The 19,276-nt window shown below is 44.5% G+C and overlaps 1 protein-coding gene across 6 annotated transcripts in view; it reads left to right on the top strand.

Moving 5' to 3' along the window:
* UNK (unkempt family zinc finger) overlaps positions 1-19,276 on the top strand; it is a 42,242-nt gene that overhangs the window by 15,159 nt on the left and 7,807 nt on the right. For 3 of the 6 annotated variants that reach the window (XM_017743248.1, XM_017743251.1, XM_017743250.1), the window contains 10 exons: positions 4,146-4,355; positions 5,804-5,980; positions 6,424-6,554; positions 6,684-6,819; positions 8,917-9,034; positions 9,976-10,060; positions 11,842-11,984; positions 13,250-13,297; positions 14,173-14,373; positions 18,553-18,621. In XM_017743248.1, coding sequence (XP_017598737.1) covers positions 6,437-6,554; positions 6,684-6,819; positions 8,917-9,034; positions 9,976-10,060; positions 11,842-11,984; positions 13,250-13,297; positions 14,173-14,373; positions 18,553-18,621 — 918 coding nt within the window. In that variant the 5' untranslated portion in view covers positions 4,146-4,355; positions 5,804-5,980; positions 6,424-6,436. Of the gene's footprint in view, positions 1-4,145; positions 4,356-5,803; positions 5,981-6,423; positions 6,555-6,683; positions 6,820-8,916; positions 9,035-9,975; positions 10,061-11,841; positions 11,985-13,249; positions 13,298-14,172; positions 14,374-18,552; positions 18,622-19,276 lie in introns of those variants that run through there. The other 3 variants (XM_017743249.1, XM_017743252.1, XM_017743253.1) reach the window with 2 other exon arrangements.

Genomic DNA, 19,276 nt, shown 5'->3' with positions numbered 1-19,276 from the left:
GAAGCTGCAGCCCTGGAAGCAGGATGGATGCAGGAATTCTCTCATACCGAGCTGCTTGAGCACACCAATGTGAACCAGAACAGCTGCAGAAAAATGAGAGATCTCTGCACCAGCAGGCAAGGAGGGGACCAGGACATGGCTGCAATTGTGGAGAATAAAAATGAAACTTCTGGATTAGAATTTCTTCTTGGGTTCTCTCTTTGTTTGCTTTTTTCCCCTCCTTCTGTCTAGGTTTGAATTTTTTTTCTTCTTCCCCCACTCCACTCATCTTTTTCCCTGCAGCTCCCAGAGCAGGTTCCTGTTCCGTTCCTCCAGGGCAGAGGGGGAACTCCTGCAATTCCAAGCTGCAGAGGTAAACACTTGCTGCCCTGCCCTGGAGAGTCGAGCTGCTGCTGGCAATTAAAGACAGTGAGCAGCTCCCCACTAATATAAATTATTGCAGAATAATCACTGCCCCTTCCCTCATCCCAGAGGAAGTGGAATTTCAGCAAAGTAACATTGGGGTTTTTCTAATGCTTTGCTGCTCCTGTTGGTCTCCGGGAGTTCCTCAAACTACAAGAACCTCTCCTCTTGTCTTCCTAGGGAAAAAAACTTTCATTTCCAGTAGCCTCCATCCTGTTTGACAGCAAGTTCAGCTCAGCCTGGGGACTTTGATCTGCATTGTTCTGGCCAGTCTTGTCCTATTTGTTTAGAATTGCATTTGTCTTTGTTTACTAGGGCTCATAAATGATAACATTTCCTCCAGGAATCTGGGTGTTGCTGTTGATGTTAATGTTGTATCAGAAGACAGTGCTATGTGCTTTCCACTTTTTAAAAATTACATGGGTATGAAGGTACAACATCTACTCACTTTTTTTTTTTTTAACCAAATAAATATGGAGGTAGCTCCAATATAAAATAGGGGTAATAATTCTTCTGCCCCTCATGTGAGGGCTGTAGAGTTTCCTGAGAGGAGTTGAGAAATGCAGGTTATCGTTGCTGGATTTCCTCTTCCTGTACAGACACAGCGTTTGGCTGACATGCTGTGAAATGTGTACCAGTTTTCAACATATTTTCAGCTTCGAGGGTCATTCCAAAATTCCTTTTTTCAGCTGTTCTGGAAAAAAAAACATTAGAGAGACCATTGACACCAGAAGGATCTGTCATGACAGTGTTCTCTGCATTTTGTTTAGAGCCTTTGCAAAGAGGTTCCTGAAATATTAATGGCTTTCTGCTTTGTGAGACATCACATTGCGGTGGTGCAGGCTCTGTATCCTCTCTGTGTTCCCAAAACACATGTGGTTTACATGCCTTTTATTTATTTTAATACAAAGTGGCTGGTTGAGTGGTCTGTGTTCTCCCAGAGGAGCCAAAACTCACTTCATGGATCAAGAAAATAAAGGGCTGTAAGGCAATTTACCATTCAGGCTATTGTGGAAGAGGGTGATTTAAAACACTGTAGTGGCTTGGAAAAAAGGAAAACCCAAAGCAGTGATTGAAAGGCTTGAAATGACTGAGTTAATGTGACAACTCTCCTTTCCTCTGTTGGGTCTGTTGCAGAGGTGACTGTGCACAGTTAATGTCTGTGGAGCTCACTGGTACCTGTTTGCAGGACTTGCTTTGAAATTAAGAGTGAGACATTGTTTATTTAATAGAGAGCATTAAAGGATGACTTTCTGATGAAGCAAGTTAGGTGTTAAACACTTTTCAGGTGAACCATTTACTTATGTAATTATCTCTCATTTACATTTATTATAATGTTTCTCCAGGGAGTTTAGCCAATCATGAAATGCAATTAATTTTCAAATACTCTTCAGCAGCAATTGAGACACTAGAGACCGAACTCCCTAGTCACTGTGTACATTTTTAAACTTCCCTGCTAAAGGGGAGCAGCTACAGCTCAGCTGATTGTGGAGTTACTAAATTCTGGGATTTTTAAGTGTTTCATTTGGGCGTATCACAAATCTGGAGTGCTGGGCTTGATACCAAGGTTGTGTAAGCCTGGTATCTCCCCTTAGTTTCTGGACCATTGAGGAGGTTCAGGATGCTGTTCTTGAACTTAAGCCTGGCGCTGGGTGAGGATGGAGGAGTTAAAATGCTCTTGGTTTCTGTCTGGGATTCTGATTGCTGTATGATACTGGCTGGGGCTCGTAGCCAGCTGCATTGCAGTTTGTCCATGTGTAAAATGGGAGTAACACAAACCTCGTGTCTCTGAGGTGTCCGGGGAGCTGTGTGAGTGGAATCGACTAGTTGGTGATTGTATTGTCTGTGGACAGCATCGTCCTGCTTAAGGTTACTTAATTTGCTTTCTAACCAAAATGTTGTTGCAGTCATTTTTGTTCCAAGTCTTCCTAGTGTGCTGGTAAGATAAAATAATCTGTGGCATTCCACCTTCTACAGCTACTTGGTCCAACAACTTAGAAGGCTTTTCAAGAATGGATGAATTTACCGCAGCTTTTCAGCTTCCAGATGAATTGCTGGTGTGGCTGAAGTAGGGATCTCCATTTGAATGGAGCTGGAATTGGGAAAAGGAGCAAAGTGATGTTGTTAGCCCTCACCTACGCCAAGCAGACCTGTTTCTGCAGCTGGCTCTGGTTTTTCTGCTGTTAAGCCTTGGGCCCCAGTGCAGATACTGTTCCAGCCACTCTGGATTGCAGGGGACAGATGGGCTTGGGTAGAGAAGGGCTTACAGCCGGCTGCAGAGGCTTCCAGCCCCGGGCATTCGTAGATCCCAAGCAGTGGAACCTGCAAATCTCACGTATTTAGAGGCTGAAGAAGAGAAGAGCTTTTATCCTTTCATGCTTGCAAAATCCAATGTAGGAAAGCTCTTGCCACTGATACTCCCTCTTCACAGCAAACAAATAAAACCACTTCAGTTGAATCTGCATTTTCCTGAGGCTTTCTCCTCAGCCGGGGTAAGGAGGAAAGGAGGCTTTATTTACAGATGTTGCTTTCAGAATGAGCCTAGCATTGTGATATTATCTGTAAACACATCTTTGGGCATCAGACATCTTTCCATTTGTTTAGAAGCAGGAGATAAAGACTGTCTGACATGGGAATGAATGTTAGACAAATTCCTACACTCCTTTTTGTTGCCTCGGAGTACACGCGCAGTTTAAAATGAGTCCGAATCTGCTGTTATATCACCCTGTTGCTTCCAGCAGAATACTCGCATTTTTATTTTGACCTACAAATCTTGGTCCTCACTACTTACACTGACCTCTAAACATAAGAGACCAGAATGCTCTGGGTTTTCTGCCTTTTTCCTGGGTGTGTCTCCAAGACCGAACCTGCTGGGATTCGGGTCTGAGCTGTGGGAGCTGTTTGGATGTTCCCTGTAAATACAGGGCAGCCCGTGGGTTTCAGCAGCGTGGATTTTGTAAGCACCTACACACAGATCACAGTCAGATCATTATGTTGATCTAAACCATTTTGTAATCCTCTACAATCTGGGTTTAGAGACTGTTATTAGTGTCACAAATAAAAGCTTGTGACTTCTTTAGTTCTCAGGATAAAAGAAGCCATGTACTTTAAGGGAATTACATATTAAAATTAAAGCAACATAAACATGTGGGAGTTTGAGGATAGTTATCTCACTTTTCAAGACTGAGCCCTGAATTCATATGATTGCAAGAGAGAAATTGATTAATTTTTATTTCGTAATTGACCATGTACTGACAAAGCAGAGCTAAACCTGGAGGACGAGGCATGAAATAGTCTTTTAAAAATCTTTCTTTCTCAGTAACTTGAAGCTTTAAATGTGGCTCAAAGAAGTGTATTTTATTTGGGGTTTTTTTCTGTTGTTTTTTTTTTTTAAACATATAGGAAGGAAACCCCTTTTTGCCCAGATAGGTCACAGATATAGAAATGGATAGAAAGGTACTTAAGAGTTCTATTTTCTCACAGACTCTTTCCTAAGCTCATGAAAAGCCTCTTCAAAACGATCCCGACAGAAAGTGATTTCAGCTCTCGTTACATTCCTGTGTGTAATGGATATCTTGCCATTACAAACACCAGCAGCTCCCAGCCTCCATCCTGGGAGGGGAAGCAGGGAGGGTGTGGAAGGACAGCAGACATCTCTGTGATGGACGCAGCTCGGGGCTCTGCAGGGTGACTGGATCTTGCCCCTGCCCAGCATCCCGGTGCTCACGTCCCGGTTCCCGCAGGTACCTGAAGGAGTTCCGCACGGAGCAGTGCCCTCTCTTCGTGCAGCACAAGTGCACTCAGCACCGGCCCTACACCTGCTTCCACTGGCACTTTGTCAACCAGCGCCGGCGCAGGTCCATCCGCCGCCGCGACGGGACCTTCAACTACAGCCCTGACATTTACTGCACCAAGTATGACGAGACCACGGGAATCTGCCCAGAAGGAGATGAGTAAGTAGAGGCTGCACCCTGCTTTTCAGGCATTAGGCTTTTGGGATGAGGCCAGGTGATGATTCCAGCCAGTTCTTGTAGAGATGAGGCAAGTCAGCAGTAAAGCAGCTTTGTCACATACGTAACGTGAGACCAGATGTAAAATCTGGAATAGCAGCCTGTGTGCTCCAGGCCTGCTGCAGAGACAATACTGAGGGTGACTTAATGAGAGTTCAGCTCTTGGGAACTCACTGGCTTTGCGAGCCTGGGCATCTTCAGCAAAGCTGAGGTGGGAAAAACAGCTCGGTGACAAATGAGTTCAGAAACACTCTGTTCTCTAAGTCCCTGACTCTCAGCTCTTGCTCACTAGCAGGGTAGCTTAGTTTTTCACAGACTGAAGAAAGATGAGGAACTTCGTCCTCCAGTCTGCCCCCTGAGTTTCTGTCCCAGCTTTTTAACTCATGTAAGTTTATTTTGTCTTTCTGAACTTTTAAGAAGCCAGTAGAGAACTGAGAGGTACCCAGAATAAGGCAGCATGAGGAAGAGTTTGGGTTTTTTGCGTGTTCTCATGACTGCAGTAGGTTAACGGGGGCAAAACCGCAAATCTTTCTGCTGTGCATGTGGCAGACCCCAGCAACTAAGGGGTTAATATAACTTTAGCCACGTGACAGATATGGGATAAATAGTGTAGCCAAACTGTGGTCAAATATGGACAGTGTTTTATAGAGAGATGCTGCAAAAAGATAGAATTTCAGTTCCCTTTTGTGGTGCCAGTATAAACATAGAAAAATGCTATTTATTGGCAAAACTTTCTTGTTTTTTGTTTTTTTCAACTCAATTAAGTAAAGTTTTTGTGACTACAGCAGAATGGAATAGTCCCTCAGGCCTAAGGCTTCAGTTTCAATACTTTTCTTCCTTGTTAGAAGAGATCTGGAAGGAACTGGAAATGGGATGTTTGTGGGCTTTGGCTTCACGAGCACTGGTTGATACCTGGCTCAAACTCAGTGAATGAAAGCCGTTGTCATCTAGGAACCTTTGCTCATTTGTATTTTTAGCTTGATGCTGCAATATCTAAATTTTGTCCATTCCATCTTGTTATATTTCTGTTTTATTTCTCAGTGTAGATCGTTTGGGAAACAAAACACAAGTTAAAATGGTAGTTTTGTAATTCTCTTTTCTTGTCCAGTGTCCTTGCTCTTTACCAGATCCCTGGCAGCCACTTTCCTGGAATAATAAGGTACTGGATTAATAATCCAGTTTTCCTTTAGGGAGGGAAACTCTTGCATCCTTTGTAGTGACAGGTTTGGGGATTCTCTGAAGTGTTGGAAGGCACAGCATAAGAGAAGGGGCAGAGTTAGCAAAGATGGTGTCAACTGCAGCATCTTCTCTCAGCAAAGTGTCTTCTGGTAGTTGAATCCCTCACCTGTGTGACTAAACCTTGTCTGTTCCTCCCCTCCTTCCTTCCTCAGGTGTCCCTTCTTGCATAGAACTACTGGAGACACAGAGAGGAGGTATCACTTGCGCTACTACAAAACTGGAATCTGCATCCATGAGACAGACTCCAAGGGAAACTGCACCAAGAACGGAGTCCACTGCGCCTTTGCTCATGGGCCCCACGACCTGCGCTCGCCCGTGTATGACATCAGGTTAGTAGAGCTTGGGGCTCCTAGGAGAAGGGTAATTTCTGTACCCAAATGAAAAAGGTGAAGATGGAAAAGGTAATTTCCGTACCCAAGTGAAAAGTGAGATGATTGAAGGACGGTACTGCTTCAGCCTGAAATGAGGCGATGGCGAGATATCCCTTCCTAATAAGGCAAATGTAAAAAACCTCCAGGGAGGATTCTCAAAGTGGGGGAAGGGATCACACTTTGGAATCTGATGAAGGGGGTCAAAACAGTGCATCTGGAATTCCCAGGGAATGAAGGCTTTTTTTTTATTGCAGTTGCTGTTCAGCTAAAGATATTCTGACAAAACATGCAGGGCTGAAATGCACCCACTTAGCAAACGCTCCAGTATGTCAGTTTTTATACACATTTATCTGACTCTTCCTCTGCTCAGTCTGTTTGTTCATTTAACTCTGTCCCTGAAGAGAGCTTCAGGCGATGGAGGCTTTACAGAATGGTCAGACAACATCTGAAGGAGGCATTGAGGGTCAGTCTGCAGTCGCTGCCAGCCATGCCATGATAGAGAAAATACTCAGTGAGGAGCCCAGGTGGCAAGGTGAGTGTCACTGAGGGTCTGTGGGGCTGGGAGTTTGGTTTCCATGGAGTGCCTGCTCCTGTCCCAAACTTTTCTGCAGTAAATATGGATTGTGGTCATCTCTCTTGACTCACTGGGGTTTTTTTGCAGATACAACGTATGTGTTGGGAAATTACAAGACAGAGCAGTGTAAGAAACCCCCCCGGCTCTGTCGCCAGGGTTATGCCTGTCCCTACTACCACAATAGCAAAGACAGAAGAAGAAGTCCAAGAAAACACAAATACAGGTACTGTGGTCCTGGATATTGTACTTCCTAGCTGAGTGGTGCAGTGTATTGGAAATCTGGGGTGAAGGAGGCAGGATTTTGACCACTAGATAGTTGGTTTTAGTATATTTCCAAGTCGTGTACTGAGAGATGTTACGGACTATTATTTCTTCTTAGCAGAAAGAGAGCAAACTAAACAAGGAGTTTTCCTGTGTATAGTAACCAGTACTCTAATACAGGAATTGTTAAATCGTGTTACAACTCTGATTTTATAGCAAAGAGAACCTGTGTCTTGCTTTCCCTTGCCACATAAACCTCTGCTTTAGAAAGCAGTGCAGGGAAAAGAAAACAAAAGAAAGTTTTAATCCCCATCTAGAAACAAACTCACACAACAGTGTTTTCATGGTAAAGGATTCAGAATGATCAGGCTGCTTGTTGTGTATGCCTGCTGATGGGGATCGTGAGGAGGGACTGTAGCTGGACATGCATTCCTAACCAGCTGCTAAAGGCTCTGCTTTTGAGGCACCGGGGTGTTCTGTCACTCAGCTGTCGCTGGATTTTTCAGCGTGCTGTGTCTCCCTGAACGCATTTCATCCAAATTATAGGCCCTCATTTCCTCCAACACAACAGAGCTTTTGTTGTGGTCTCAGTGGGGCTTTTCCTTAGTTCCTTTTTGAAAAACATAGGAGCTGACCAGAAAGCCAGGAAAGAAAATACCAGGGATGTTCTCGCTTCTCTTCCCCACCCCCAACATTCACAGAAATTTTTGAATTGGCACTGAAATTCGCTATTTAAAAAAATTAAACAGACAGTAATCAAAGGAATGTTAATCTCAACACTTTAAGGAGAAATAGAACCACTAGGTCAGTCTTCAGGCAGCAGCTATGTGCTTTTTGCCCCTCCCTGAGCCCTTTGGGAGGGGAAGAGGTGAAAGCTTCTCTGCTGCTCTCCACTTGCTCCTGTGTTTTCCCCACCCCAGCTGATGTGGCTGTGCTGGTGCTGCTATCTGCTTCCCTCTGCTGTTGTTTGAGGGAATGGTTAAGAGCATAAAGAGCAGGGGAAGTAGGTCACGGCAAAAATTCAGATCTGGGAAAAGGAACTGTTCCTGGCTGGGAGAAAGAAAACGGACTTGCCTTTTCCCCGGTGACCTGACTCAGCCTCTTTTCCACATGGCCACACTATAAACTTGGAAACATACTGCTGTAAGGGTATTATGTGTTTTAGGATTAGCCAATTAACTTCTTAGCTTTCTATGAAGGTGCAGTTCCAAAACAGAAACCAGACCCACCGTCTCTGACACTAATCACATCAGCTGCTAATATTGTAATGCTGGTTCAAGTTGTATTTGGTTTCAAATGGAGAATTCAGCCATGGTTTTTTCATTGGGAAATTGGAAGAAGGCGGAGAAGATGCAATAGCAGCTGGGTGGGGGCTGGGGAAGCAGCAGCCAAGCAGATTGTACAGCTGAGGGTGAGCAGCCAGACCTGCCCCCGTCTGAGGAATTGTAACATCACAGAATGGTTTGGGTTGGAAGGGACCTTAAAGCTCATCTCGTTCCAGCCCCTGCCATGGGCAGGGACACCTTCCACTATCCCAGGGTGCTCCAAGCCCCATCCAGCCTGGCTTTGAACAATTCCAGGGATGGAGCAGCCACAGCTTCTCTGGGCACCCTGTGCCAGGGCCTCGCCACCCTCACAGGGAAGAATTTCTCCCTTGGTATTTAATCTACACCTATTCTCTTTCCATTTAAAGCCATTCCCCCTTGTTCTGGCACTTCAGGCCCTTGTCCAAAGTCCCCCTCCAGCTCTCTTGGAGCCCCTTTAGGCACTGGAAGGGGCTTTAAGGTCTCCCTGGAGCCTTCTCTTCTCCAGGCTGAACACCCCCAGTGCTCCCAGCCTGGCTCCAGAGCAGAGGGGCCCTCAGAGCACCTTTTTGGCTTTCTCTGGACTTGCTCCAGCAGGTCCGTGTCCTTCTGTTGCTGGGGGACCCAGAGCTGGATGCAGTCCTCCAGGAGTGGATCAGAGGGGGAGAATCACCTCCCTCCACCCGCTCAAAGTAATCAAAGCTCAGAGCACGTCTGGGAGTCTGATACATTCCCCTGCTGCCTTATTTCCACAGATCTTCGCCGTGTCCCAGTGTGAAGCACGGGGACGAGTGGGGAGATCCCAGTAAGTGTGAAAATGGAGACTCCTGCCAGTACTGCCACACTCGCACAGAACAGCAGTTCCATCCAGAGGTACAGTAACCTCCTCGCTCCGTTTAGAAAAGCAAAAGCATTCCAGTCCTACAAAGGAAATTACTGTGGCAGGTGGGAGAGGGATGTGGGCTGCTTGTTAGTGTGGTCCTGGGATACAGAGAAGCTGCATGTTGGGAGTAAGCAGCAATTCAGCTGCTTGACAGAATAGACTGTATGGGAGGAGGTAAGAAAAGTGGGGGAAAACTCAAGTGTAGGAGCAGTCTCACGTGTGGGGGTCCTTTGGAAAGCACCATGTGGGTCTGCATGTGAGCAAACAGCATCTGTTTCCTTGACTTAAGAGTTTGTGGTTCATGTTGATAGCACTAAACACCACCAGGCTCTTAGCTGTGAGCATGCCCAGAGCATTCCAATATCCTTACAGAAAGTGTAATTAAGACCTTTTCGTAGTCTGCTTCATGTTACAGTGTTGAAAAGCTTTGTGGGGCCCGTATCTGCACAGTAACCATTGTCACCGCCTGTCAAACTGGGGGGAAAGGGAATAATCCATTTGCTACAGTCCTTGTCAATGGTTTGTTATTTTCCTTGCAAACATGTGGCTGCAACTTTCTGTGCTGTCATCTGTCAGCTGTTTCCTACCTTTTGCCATTTGTAATGTCCATGGAGCTTCCAATGAGACTGAGGGACTTCATGGCAGATGGTGACCTTTGGGTGAGCTGGTGTGTGGTGGGTTGGTCTCTGGGTGAGCTTTAGCTGTCATGGGCATATTTTGGTGTTTCCAGAACTATAGTGGGTTTTCCTTTCTTTGAAGCAAAGCACTGAAATGGTCACCCTGAGCTCTGCTGGCCTTTGCATCTCTTATCTGTGTCCCTACCTTGCTGTCAAGTTTCTTCATAGTACTTCTGTACCTGCTGGTCACTGTTATTTTCTGTTCATTTCTGTTTGGTGGTTTTTTTGTTTCTTTTTTTTTTCCCCATCCTTAGATCTACAAATCCACCAAATGCAATGATATGCAGCAGTCTGGCAGCTGTCCCCGAGGACCCTTCTGTGCCTTTGCACACGTAGAACGTACGTGCACTACTTCTCTCATCTTTCCTGGATATTTGAGCTATGGAAAGCTTCTGCCCAAGAGAGTTTAAATGTAGAGGTGCAAAACTAGAGCTTCTGTGAAGGGTTAACTTTGATTTCTATAGAACTGTGCTGGTGTGGGAGGTGTTGGCAGAGCTGGAGGCAGTAGGTGTCTGTAGGACTCAGCCTTTAGCTCTTTGCTGTCTCTTGAAGGACCTCCCTCTGTTCCCTCTCACCTGCTCAGTTCTCTGGGTGTCAGTTCAGGAGGATGGAAGTGGAGAAAGCTGCTTCTCTTCTGTACATGGATGACCTGTAGCTAAATTGCCAAGTGTTGTATCTTAAAAAGCTCAAGATAAAATTGCTGATTATAGATAATTTATTGATCCATTTAAAAAAATGTTATTTTACTCTTTATGAAGTTTTACTTAGAGTTTAAGTCTTTAGTCAGGTTGGAGAAGAAAAATATGCGGCTCTTTTTTTACTGCTTTATCTCAAATCCTCTTTTCTCAATAGCTCCCTGACTTATAGGGCATTATTTCAATCCTCACTTTAATCAACTAGGAACTAGTGATGCAGTTTTGGTTGTGGAATTTCTACGTGCAGGTAGTCCTAGCATTCATAAATAATGGTTAGTTCCTGTCCTAGGGCTCCTCCTCAGTTGCTGCACTGCAATCTCACTGCTGAATTTGCAACAATTAGAGCAGGTTACTCGCTAGATTTGTTCTGATACTGACTCACTACATGGCCTTGAGAAAATCTCTCTGTTATTTGATTATCGTTTGTAAATGAGGGAATTAGTAATTGCTGCCTTTGACACGGAACGGGGAGAGTAAATTCTCTACAGGTTATGCAGTTCCTTTTATAGGAAGCCTTGTTGACAAGCAAGTAATTATAGCTGGAGCTGTGGGCTGTAATGGCCCAAAACACAGCAGTGCAACTACACAGTGGGATCCAGCAAGCTTTAGGAAATGAAATCTTGATAAAGGAACAATGTTTAGCAAACTTCCTTGGGTATAACATAGTATTTTTGATTAGGGATGCCTTATTCCTAATAAGATTACTACACTTGATATTATGTTACTTAGAGTAACATTCTGTGGCACTTGCACCATTCCAGCTTGGTTATTTCTTGTGCTGTCTTATGGATTTAGTCCTTCCTTAGCAAGGTGAACACTGACAGCCTAATTCAATTAAAATAACAGGAGTCCATTTATTATATCTGCTCTTAACCTGAGTTTTACTGGTTAATAGCAAGAAACCAGCATTTTGAGGATACTGAAATATGGATGTAGTGTCAATTCTATAGTTTTTGTGAAGATGCTGAGTGTTAGATGTAAATCCTACAAATCTAAAGCATCTCTACCTTCCAAACCAGTGCCACTTTTTTTTTGTAATGGTTTGTACTGAGCACAGATGGAAACTTTAACTCGCTCAGCTAATTATAGTGCACCCATCAACTTTGTGCCTAGCAAAGAAGGAAACTCTGCTTAGTTCAAGAGAGCTGAATGAATAACATGCAATTCATCCAGGGAAGATAATTTTGGAGCAGCATTAATGAGCTAAAGAGCAGCACAGTGTGTATGTGATGACAGTAAAAACGTGAGGAATATTAGATAAGCAAATCAGCCAAATAAGGTTTCCCCTTACTTCTATATATAAGTAAGTGCTTGTGGAGTATGTTTTCTCTCAGGAATATCTGGGTGTTCTTGTTCCTAAATGTCTCGTGCTCCATGGCAATTGCCCAGCTTTGAGTGGTGTTCCCTGTGCTTTGTCTCCCGCAGAGCCCGCGCTCAGTGAAGATTTACAGCAATCCTCGGCCGTGTCCAGCCCCACCCAGACAGCACCAGTGATGTACATGCCCTCAGCAGCTGGGGACTCTGTTCCAGTCAGCCCTTCCAGCCCACATGCCCCAGACCTTAGCAATGTATGTAGCCCTGTGGAGAAGCCTTGTCCATATTGTGCAAATCTGTGTTTCTCTGAGTCACTGTTCTTTCTCCCAAGAAAAGTATCCAAAAGCCCAGAGGATATGAGATTTTTCTTTTAGTTCTCAACTCCTCACTTTTTAGAGGGATCTGGTTTTTTGGAACATACATTCAGTGGCTTTAGTGTTGTCCTCCCACCTATAAAAATTCCAGGCCTTCCTTTCTGTGCAGGGTTTGTTGATGTACTTTCAGGAAAGTGGAATACATCCGCACATGAAGTCCAACTCCTTCCTGTCTGGAGGTATATATTGGGCTTAGCTTCCAAGACCTGTAGTTAAAGGCTGTGAGCCAACAAACTCTAAAGTACATAACTGCAATTGAGTTTGTTTACATATGTAATCTCAGAGCCTTAGCCTGTGCATATTGTGTATTGCATTATAGGATATCCTTAGTTCCCTCCCTCTTGTACTTCTGGAAATAGCTAAACTCTGGGATATGTTTCAGTAATGCCCCAGACTGTTGGTAGCTAGTTGTCCATACAAGAAAGGAGATGTCTAAATGCTGAACAGATACTCAAAGTCAGATTAGAAACCCATGGAATGCTAGACTGCATTTTTACTTAGCTTTTCTTTTTTGTTTAAGTCTTTCCTGTTTGCACTGCACTTGATAAGGTGTGTAGCCTTTTCAAATTGTTGGCTGAGATTTTGAGAAGGTACAATGACATGAGTTTAACTCGTTTGAAACTGGTCAGACTGAGGTGAACTCATCTAGGACCTCTGCTTTATTTTATTCCCGCTCTTTGAAAAGAGAAGCTGTGTTTGAGCCAACCTAACAGTTCATAGCTGTTCTGAATTGGATTGCAGGTAGAATTCCAAACAGATCTTGAAAAGTCTGGATATAATGTTGTCTCTTACTAAATAACACTCTGGAAAGCAGTAAAAAGCAAAACCCCTCCATCTTATGAAGGTATTGTTTAAATTCTCTGAAAACTGAAGGGCAGTTGAAGATACTTCCTACTTTTAGAATTTAGAATCTTGTCTATCTCAAGCTCTTAAGTCTTTTAAACAGTCTTTCCTAATCCTTGGATATGTGCCAAATGGCAACACATGTCTGTCTATGACTTCATCATCCACAGGGCATCTGCATGTAGCTTGCAAACAAATATGGCTTTGCTGGTGATCATTTTACATGATGAATTAATCAGAGAAAAAGGTCCCTGTAGCAGCCAGCCTCACGTGGCCTGTTCTGTTTTGTATTTGTACTGTAGGTGTGGAATAAATCAGGAACTCTGCCAACTAGCCCCACCTCCACCACAGTGAGTAGTTATCTTTGCGACTGTAGGGAAGCGTGGACAGCAGAATGTCTGTATGAAAATAAAATCAAAACATTGTAGGCTGCTCCTTTTTTTTTTTTTTCCCCGCTAATGCCAGCCCAGACTGTGCCATGTTTGAATCTGTGATGTCTGAAGCACAGTTGTGCTTGCCAGTGGAGGCAAATAATTTCTTGTCCCAGAGAAATGGGATATTTGTGTTCATCCAGGTGGACACATTCTCTAAAACTCAACTTCCTTTGCTGCTGTCTGTGGCTTCATCTACAGTGCAAAACTAGCCTTGTTGCATGTGATTGTGATCCCTGGTATTAGTCCAAAGAATGGAAGTGTTGGAAATCATTGGGTTTTTTTAATGCAGTTGTTGATACCTGACTTGTGTCTGCATTAAAACTTTGAGATTTCCAACTGGAAAAGCAAAAAATACAGTTTGCATATAGCTCAGATACACCTGATTGTTGTGACTGCCACAGCACCTTTCCAGGTTCCACACCACTGCCCAGAGTCAGACAGGACCCACGGTAGCCTAAGGAAGGAGAAGAGACTTATGGTCATGTTGGGAACCTGATCAGTCACCTCTGAGGCCTCAGAAAGAATAAATGTCCCTAGAGCTGTAGGCTGGGTTTTACAAGACTGCACTCCAAAGCAACAACAATAAAACCATAATTGTGGGACTGTAAAAATCCAGCAGAGCTTTTTCCTGGTTTTTTAATTAGTGTTTACTGGAAGCTTGTATGGTTGTGTTGGCTGTCAGTGTAATCAATCTACAAACAGTGACGTGATTGAGCACTTCCATGGATGCATCTCTTTGAGCGGTTCCTGCTGTCTGGCTGTACTTTCCTGACACTTGTTCCCTGTGTTAGATTCTTTGTAGGAACAGCAGTCTTGGAAGCCCATCTAATATATGTGGGTCTCCTCCCGGTGCCATTGGGAAGCCCCACAGCTTGGAGACCATTGGTTTTCCTCCAGACTCAGTCACAGCAGCTGGCAGCTACAAGAAAGCACCGGGGTTTGAGCGAGAAGATCAGGTGGGGGCCGAGTATTTGAAGAGTTTCAAATGCCAGGTTAGTGGGGAATATTGGTTGGAAGAATTGGGGGGATGAGGAAGAATGAGACATTGCCCAATCTAGCTTGAATGTGGATTTTTTTCTGATGGGAAAGCACTGTTCTCATGAGCAGTTTCTGGATCTCTGCTGTTGCTTTCAGCCTCCCTTCCAGCCTCTGTCATTTCACATCTGGTCTTGTCTCCCTTGCTGCCATCACACACCCAGTTTGTAGAAGTCAAGCTGCTGCTTGTTTTCCTAACCCCTCACAGCTTCTGTCTTGTGTTGACTCTGGGAAGCTTCCCACATCACTTCTGGCTCTTTCTTTTTCCATGTTTAGGTCCTTGCCAAGAGTTGCTGTGTCTTTTGCTGTATTGTCTCATGGAAACTCATCCTTCTTTCTGTCTTGCCACTCCAAACTCTTACCTTGATCTCCATGACTTGGTTTGTCCTCCGTTCACCATTCCTCTGGTGTATTAAAAATGTCTTGCTAGTTGTCTCTTGCTTCTGTGGCTGTATCATTCTGATCCTTAACTCTCTCCCGTGGCTTCTGTATTAAATTAGAATTCCTCATTCTTATTTGAAGAACCCTCTGAATATTACCCAACCCACATCTCTTAATGACATTCCCTCTTATCCCTTTTGGATATCTCAAGTCTTGCCTCGCTGCTTTCTCAGTCTTCTTCTTGGTGTCGTGCCTTATTAGTGCTGTTCCCTAGGCCTGGAACAGTCTCTTCCATCTCTTGCCACACATGGGCTTTTCCACAGTCAGCTTCTTACTGTGAATTTCCTTTCTTGATGTTACAATTAATGGTTTCTCTGCACCATCCCTTCTAACCTGAGCCCAACTCAGAGCTTGGGTTTTTATTTCACTTTTTATTTCTAATTTATTTGTAATTGTGTCTTGATTTAGGGGGAGGGGAATAGCTACTTCTATGAGGAAGTGCCTGCAAAAATACCTCCTACAAGTTCTTTTGGAAAAAAGTATAAAAAGGGATAAGAATACCAGGTCTGTGTTGCCTGAGAAAAGAGAGGACAAGAAGCACTGCTTTCAGCCTGGCTATGTTTTAACTCTGGTCTGTGACATTAAAAAAGTCAGTCTTAATGAGCCTGTACTGCTGTGAGAAAACTGTAGAAATATCCTGTCCAGACAAGGTCTTGCATAAAGTAGTTGAATTCAGAAGCAGACTCCACGGGTTTTGTTTTATTTATTTTTATGGCCTTGGGAAAATATGGCCAAGCTTTGCAGTAGGGCCAGTCTTGAGCACTGTTTAGTCTAATTAAAATGATGCAGTGTCAAATCCAGATTAAGCTATATGCATGTGTGCTCTCTTATCAATGCTCCCTTTGTTTGGCTTAAGGGGGATGTGCCTTAGGAAACTGCAAATTGATGCAACACGTCTTTGGGGGTAAAGAGCAGAGCATGCTGTGATCCTGGCACTTCTTGCAGGCACAGCAGCTTGTAACAGTTGTTTAGAAACAAAAGGAAAAACATGTCCTCATTCTCTGTGGCCTCTGCTGCAAAGGAGGAGTGAACCCAGAGCTGAAGGACTGAGAGAACCCCTGTCTGCTGCCAGCAGAGGCAGGGTGCCAGGGAGGCCCTGCTTTGGAGAAAACGGGCAGCAAGCCTAAGCCAAGGAGAAAGGGGATGGAGCATGAATAGGGCTTCTAAAAGGAAGGCCAGATGATGAGCATTTGTATCCAAAGTCAGATCTGTGCTACAAAGATACTGTATTCACGTAGCTGCTTAATTATGTGGCTTTAATTAAGCAAAACCTGTGTTAAGTAGGAATAAATAGCTATTAAGATATAGACAGAAGTAATCACAGTTGCCTTATGCTAGGCTTCTACAGACAAAATTAGGTGTCTCCTAAGTGTCCTGATTTAATTTTACTTTAATCTATAATTACTTACGTGAAAAATTCTTCTGTAATTCACTTCTGTAAATCCCTGGCTGCAGTGGGCACCAGAGATTCTCATATACCCTGTAAATTAGACCAATAATGAAGCATTTAACTTTGTCAACTCCTGTATGAAAACATCAGAGGAGAAACTCTGGCTCAGCTCTGCAACAGGCTTGTCATTTTTCCCCTGTAGAATTGGTACAAATAGTTTCTATCTTAGTAGAATGAAAAATGCACCTTCTGTCTCAATAGATTCCACATAGTTTGTGGTAAGGCTGAGCCAGCAGTTAAAGCTAAAAATACTTTTCCCCAGTCCCAAAAGATTTAGCAAGCTGGAAAAATGCTGGCTGCACTGGAAGGACTTGAATGCCACGACCAGGAGGTGTTCCCAAGTCTTGACACACAGCACAGTAGGTTTCTTCCATGCTGGTCAGAAAACATTTAGTTTCACTCATAATTTATGTCCCTTGTTCTCTTCCTTGACTGCAGCAGAGCGAACTGGAGAATTTCAGCCTGTCATTTGTATGTCTGTCTCGATGTGTGCCCTTTCTAATGTTATTCAGAGCTAAAGGAGACTGGCTTAGTGGTGACATTTGGTTTGCTCTATTTTTCCCTTGTGTTGTGTGAATTCTGGGCAGTGGGAATTGGGGCTAACTTGGAAATATGTTCACTTTTCTCCTCCTTAAAGAAAAAAAGCACTTCCAGTAAGACTTAACTGCAGCAGAGCCAGCTCCCCGTGTTGGAAGGAAGCCTCTCAGTGGGGGCACGGCTGCGTGTGTGCCCTCCCCTCAGCTGCTGACGTGTGAGATAGCACATTTTGTGTTCAGCTGAGTGTCAAACGGGGCAGGGCTGGGCTGGGTGATGCAGCAGGAGCGTTATCAGACGCACACAGAGGCACTCACAGAACGCAGCTCTCACACACACAGGGGAATGAGCCCGCCGTGGGCTCCAGTGTTGTGAACGTGTTCAGGGAAGTGGGAGAGAGTGATCCTCACTGCAGAAGGATCTTTGTGTCCATCTCCCAGCTGCCTGTCTGCCAGGCTTTGACCTCTTCATCTGCCCATGTGCATCGAGCTGAGCAGAGAAAATGATTTAATGAAGTAAAACCAAGGGAGGAATTCTTCCACTGCTCTTTTGCCTGTCTGGTTACGTCACCCCTCTGCAGCAGTCATTTGTCTTTGCCATGAGACTGGTCAGGCCAAGAAGTCAAGGGGCATCACTTCAGCTCAGGGTGGTGCCTTGCATGCTGCTGTTGTACATCGTGCCTCAGTCTCCTGCAGGGCTGGTGCCTGCCTGGATTTGGGATGAAAATCGAGCGCACTTCATGGCTGGAATATGTCTGTTTTTCACACTGGGGGGATTGGAGAGTGAGAAAACAAGCAGGGCTGACTCCCAGCACTTTTTTGCTGCCTCTCTGTGCCCAGAGGGTGGGATTGATCTCCCTGTGCCGTGTCACAGCACGGGAGGAAGGGGACAAGGCCTGCAGACAGACTGTTACCCACTGACAGGCTCCTGAGGCCACTTCCCAGCTGAACCCCAGCAGAACTGACTGATGTTGCAAGGCAAGAGAGTTGATATCCATTAAGGATATAATGCTGAAAGGACCTTAAGCTGAATTTTTAGCCTGGATAGTGGGATTCTAAAAGTGTATTGGCATTCATGCAGTTTTGCAATTCCAGACAGCCTCGGCCACACTTATGTTTTCTACCTTTGAGCTCTTATGTTCATGGAAGAGGGGAGGATATTTTTATAAAGGTAGTTTTGATGATGTTGCTTTGAAAATTGGTTACTTATTACTGTGTTTTACTTTGCAGTCGTAGATGGGAGCTGGAAAAGTTTGAGGGAAAACATAACCTACATACTTCTATTTTCCCCAAACCAAAAAATATTTACATAATTTAACAATGCAGTGTGCCTCCCACCATTTCTGGCCCTTTCTGGGTGTTAAATGCTAGTAGGGCTGATGAGTTAGTTATAGCAAGGCAAAATAATTTGGTTTTGATCTTGATTCTTAGGATGTGCTAACAGGGGTCTTACAGCAACATTAAAGGCAAATGTCATTGTGACGAGTCTTTGCATAACTCTAGGGGTGATGTCTTGGTATACAGAAAATAAATTACTTGGGATGTTTTCAGTTTGCTGAGCTTTCCCTCTCTCCAAATTCTCCAGTGCCTTGAGCAGCCCAAGAGAGGAGTGGACTGTGTTTCCCATGGCCTCTCCAAAGCCAGCAGCCAGCCATTTTTAATTTTGCTAAATAATCCCTCTGCTTATCTTTTGTTTTGTTTCTTTACTGCAGCAAGCAAAAATGAAGTCCCACTCCCTGGAACACAGGAGCCAGGAGCAACCTTTGTTACAGCCCAAACAGGTACGGAACGGCTGGCAGGGCTCTGAACCCAGCTCAGGGCTTCCAGCCCCACAGAGAGATCTGTGGATCCAGACAGCTCTGCAGGGAGTAAATAACAGTCCAGACACCATTAGGGATGCTCAGCTGGAGGGATTACTTTATGAAGATGGGATGATTTGCTGGAGGTGTTATTTGTGAGTAGTTAGACCTGAGTGAATTCAGGGTAGTTCATGCGCTGAACTGTGCTGGAGAGAGTCTTCAAATTACAGAAAATTGAGCTGGAATGGATCTCTGGAGTCATCTAAGTTCAAGGATTTGGCAAAGAGAATTTAATATCAGGTTCTAAGTCGTGTGCTGAACGAAGTCTGAGTGAGTGATTGTGTGGCCCATGGCTGTGATTGCATGCAACCTGTGGGTCACGGGAGTTAATTCTGGGGCAGCCTGAAAGATGTTTAGAATACTGGGGACGGAGGGGGGGGAGGACATGGAATGGAGAACAGTCGACAGAAATTAAAGAAAAGCTGTTAATCTCTCCCCACCCCCAGCCCAGTGGAAGCAGTAGCCATCTGTCAGGTTGGAAGCAGGCAGGAACAGGTTTGCTGCTGGCATTTGGCTCGTTCCTGCACGTTTCTGACGGGGTTGTTCTATAAAGATGTTTTGTTTCCTACCTCTTTCC

Source organism: Corvus brachyrhynchos, unplaced genomic scaffold (assembly GCF_000691975.1).
Source record: "Corvus brachyrhynchos isolate BGI_N302 unplaced genomic scaffold, ASM69197v1 scaffold148, whole genome shotgun sequence".
NCBI classification, from domain to species: domain Eukaryota; kingdom Metazoa; phylum Chordata; class Aves; order Passeriformes; family Corvidae; genus Corvus; species Corvus brachyrhynchos.
This window is presented reverse-complemented; position numbering and strand designations above follow the sequence as displayed.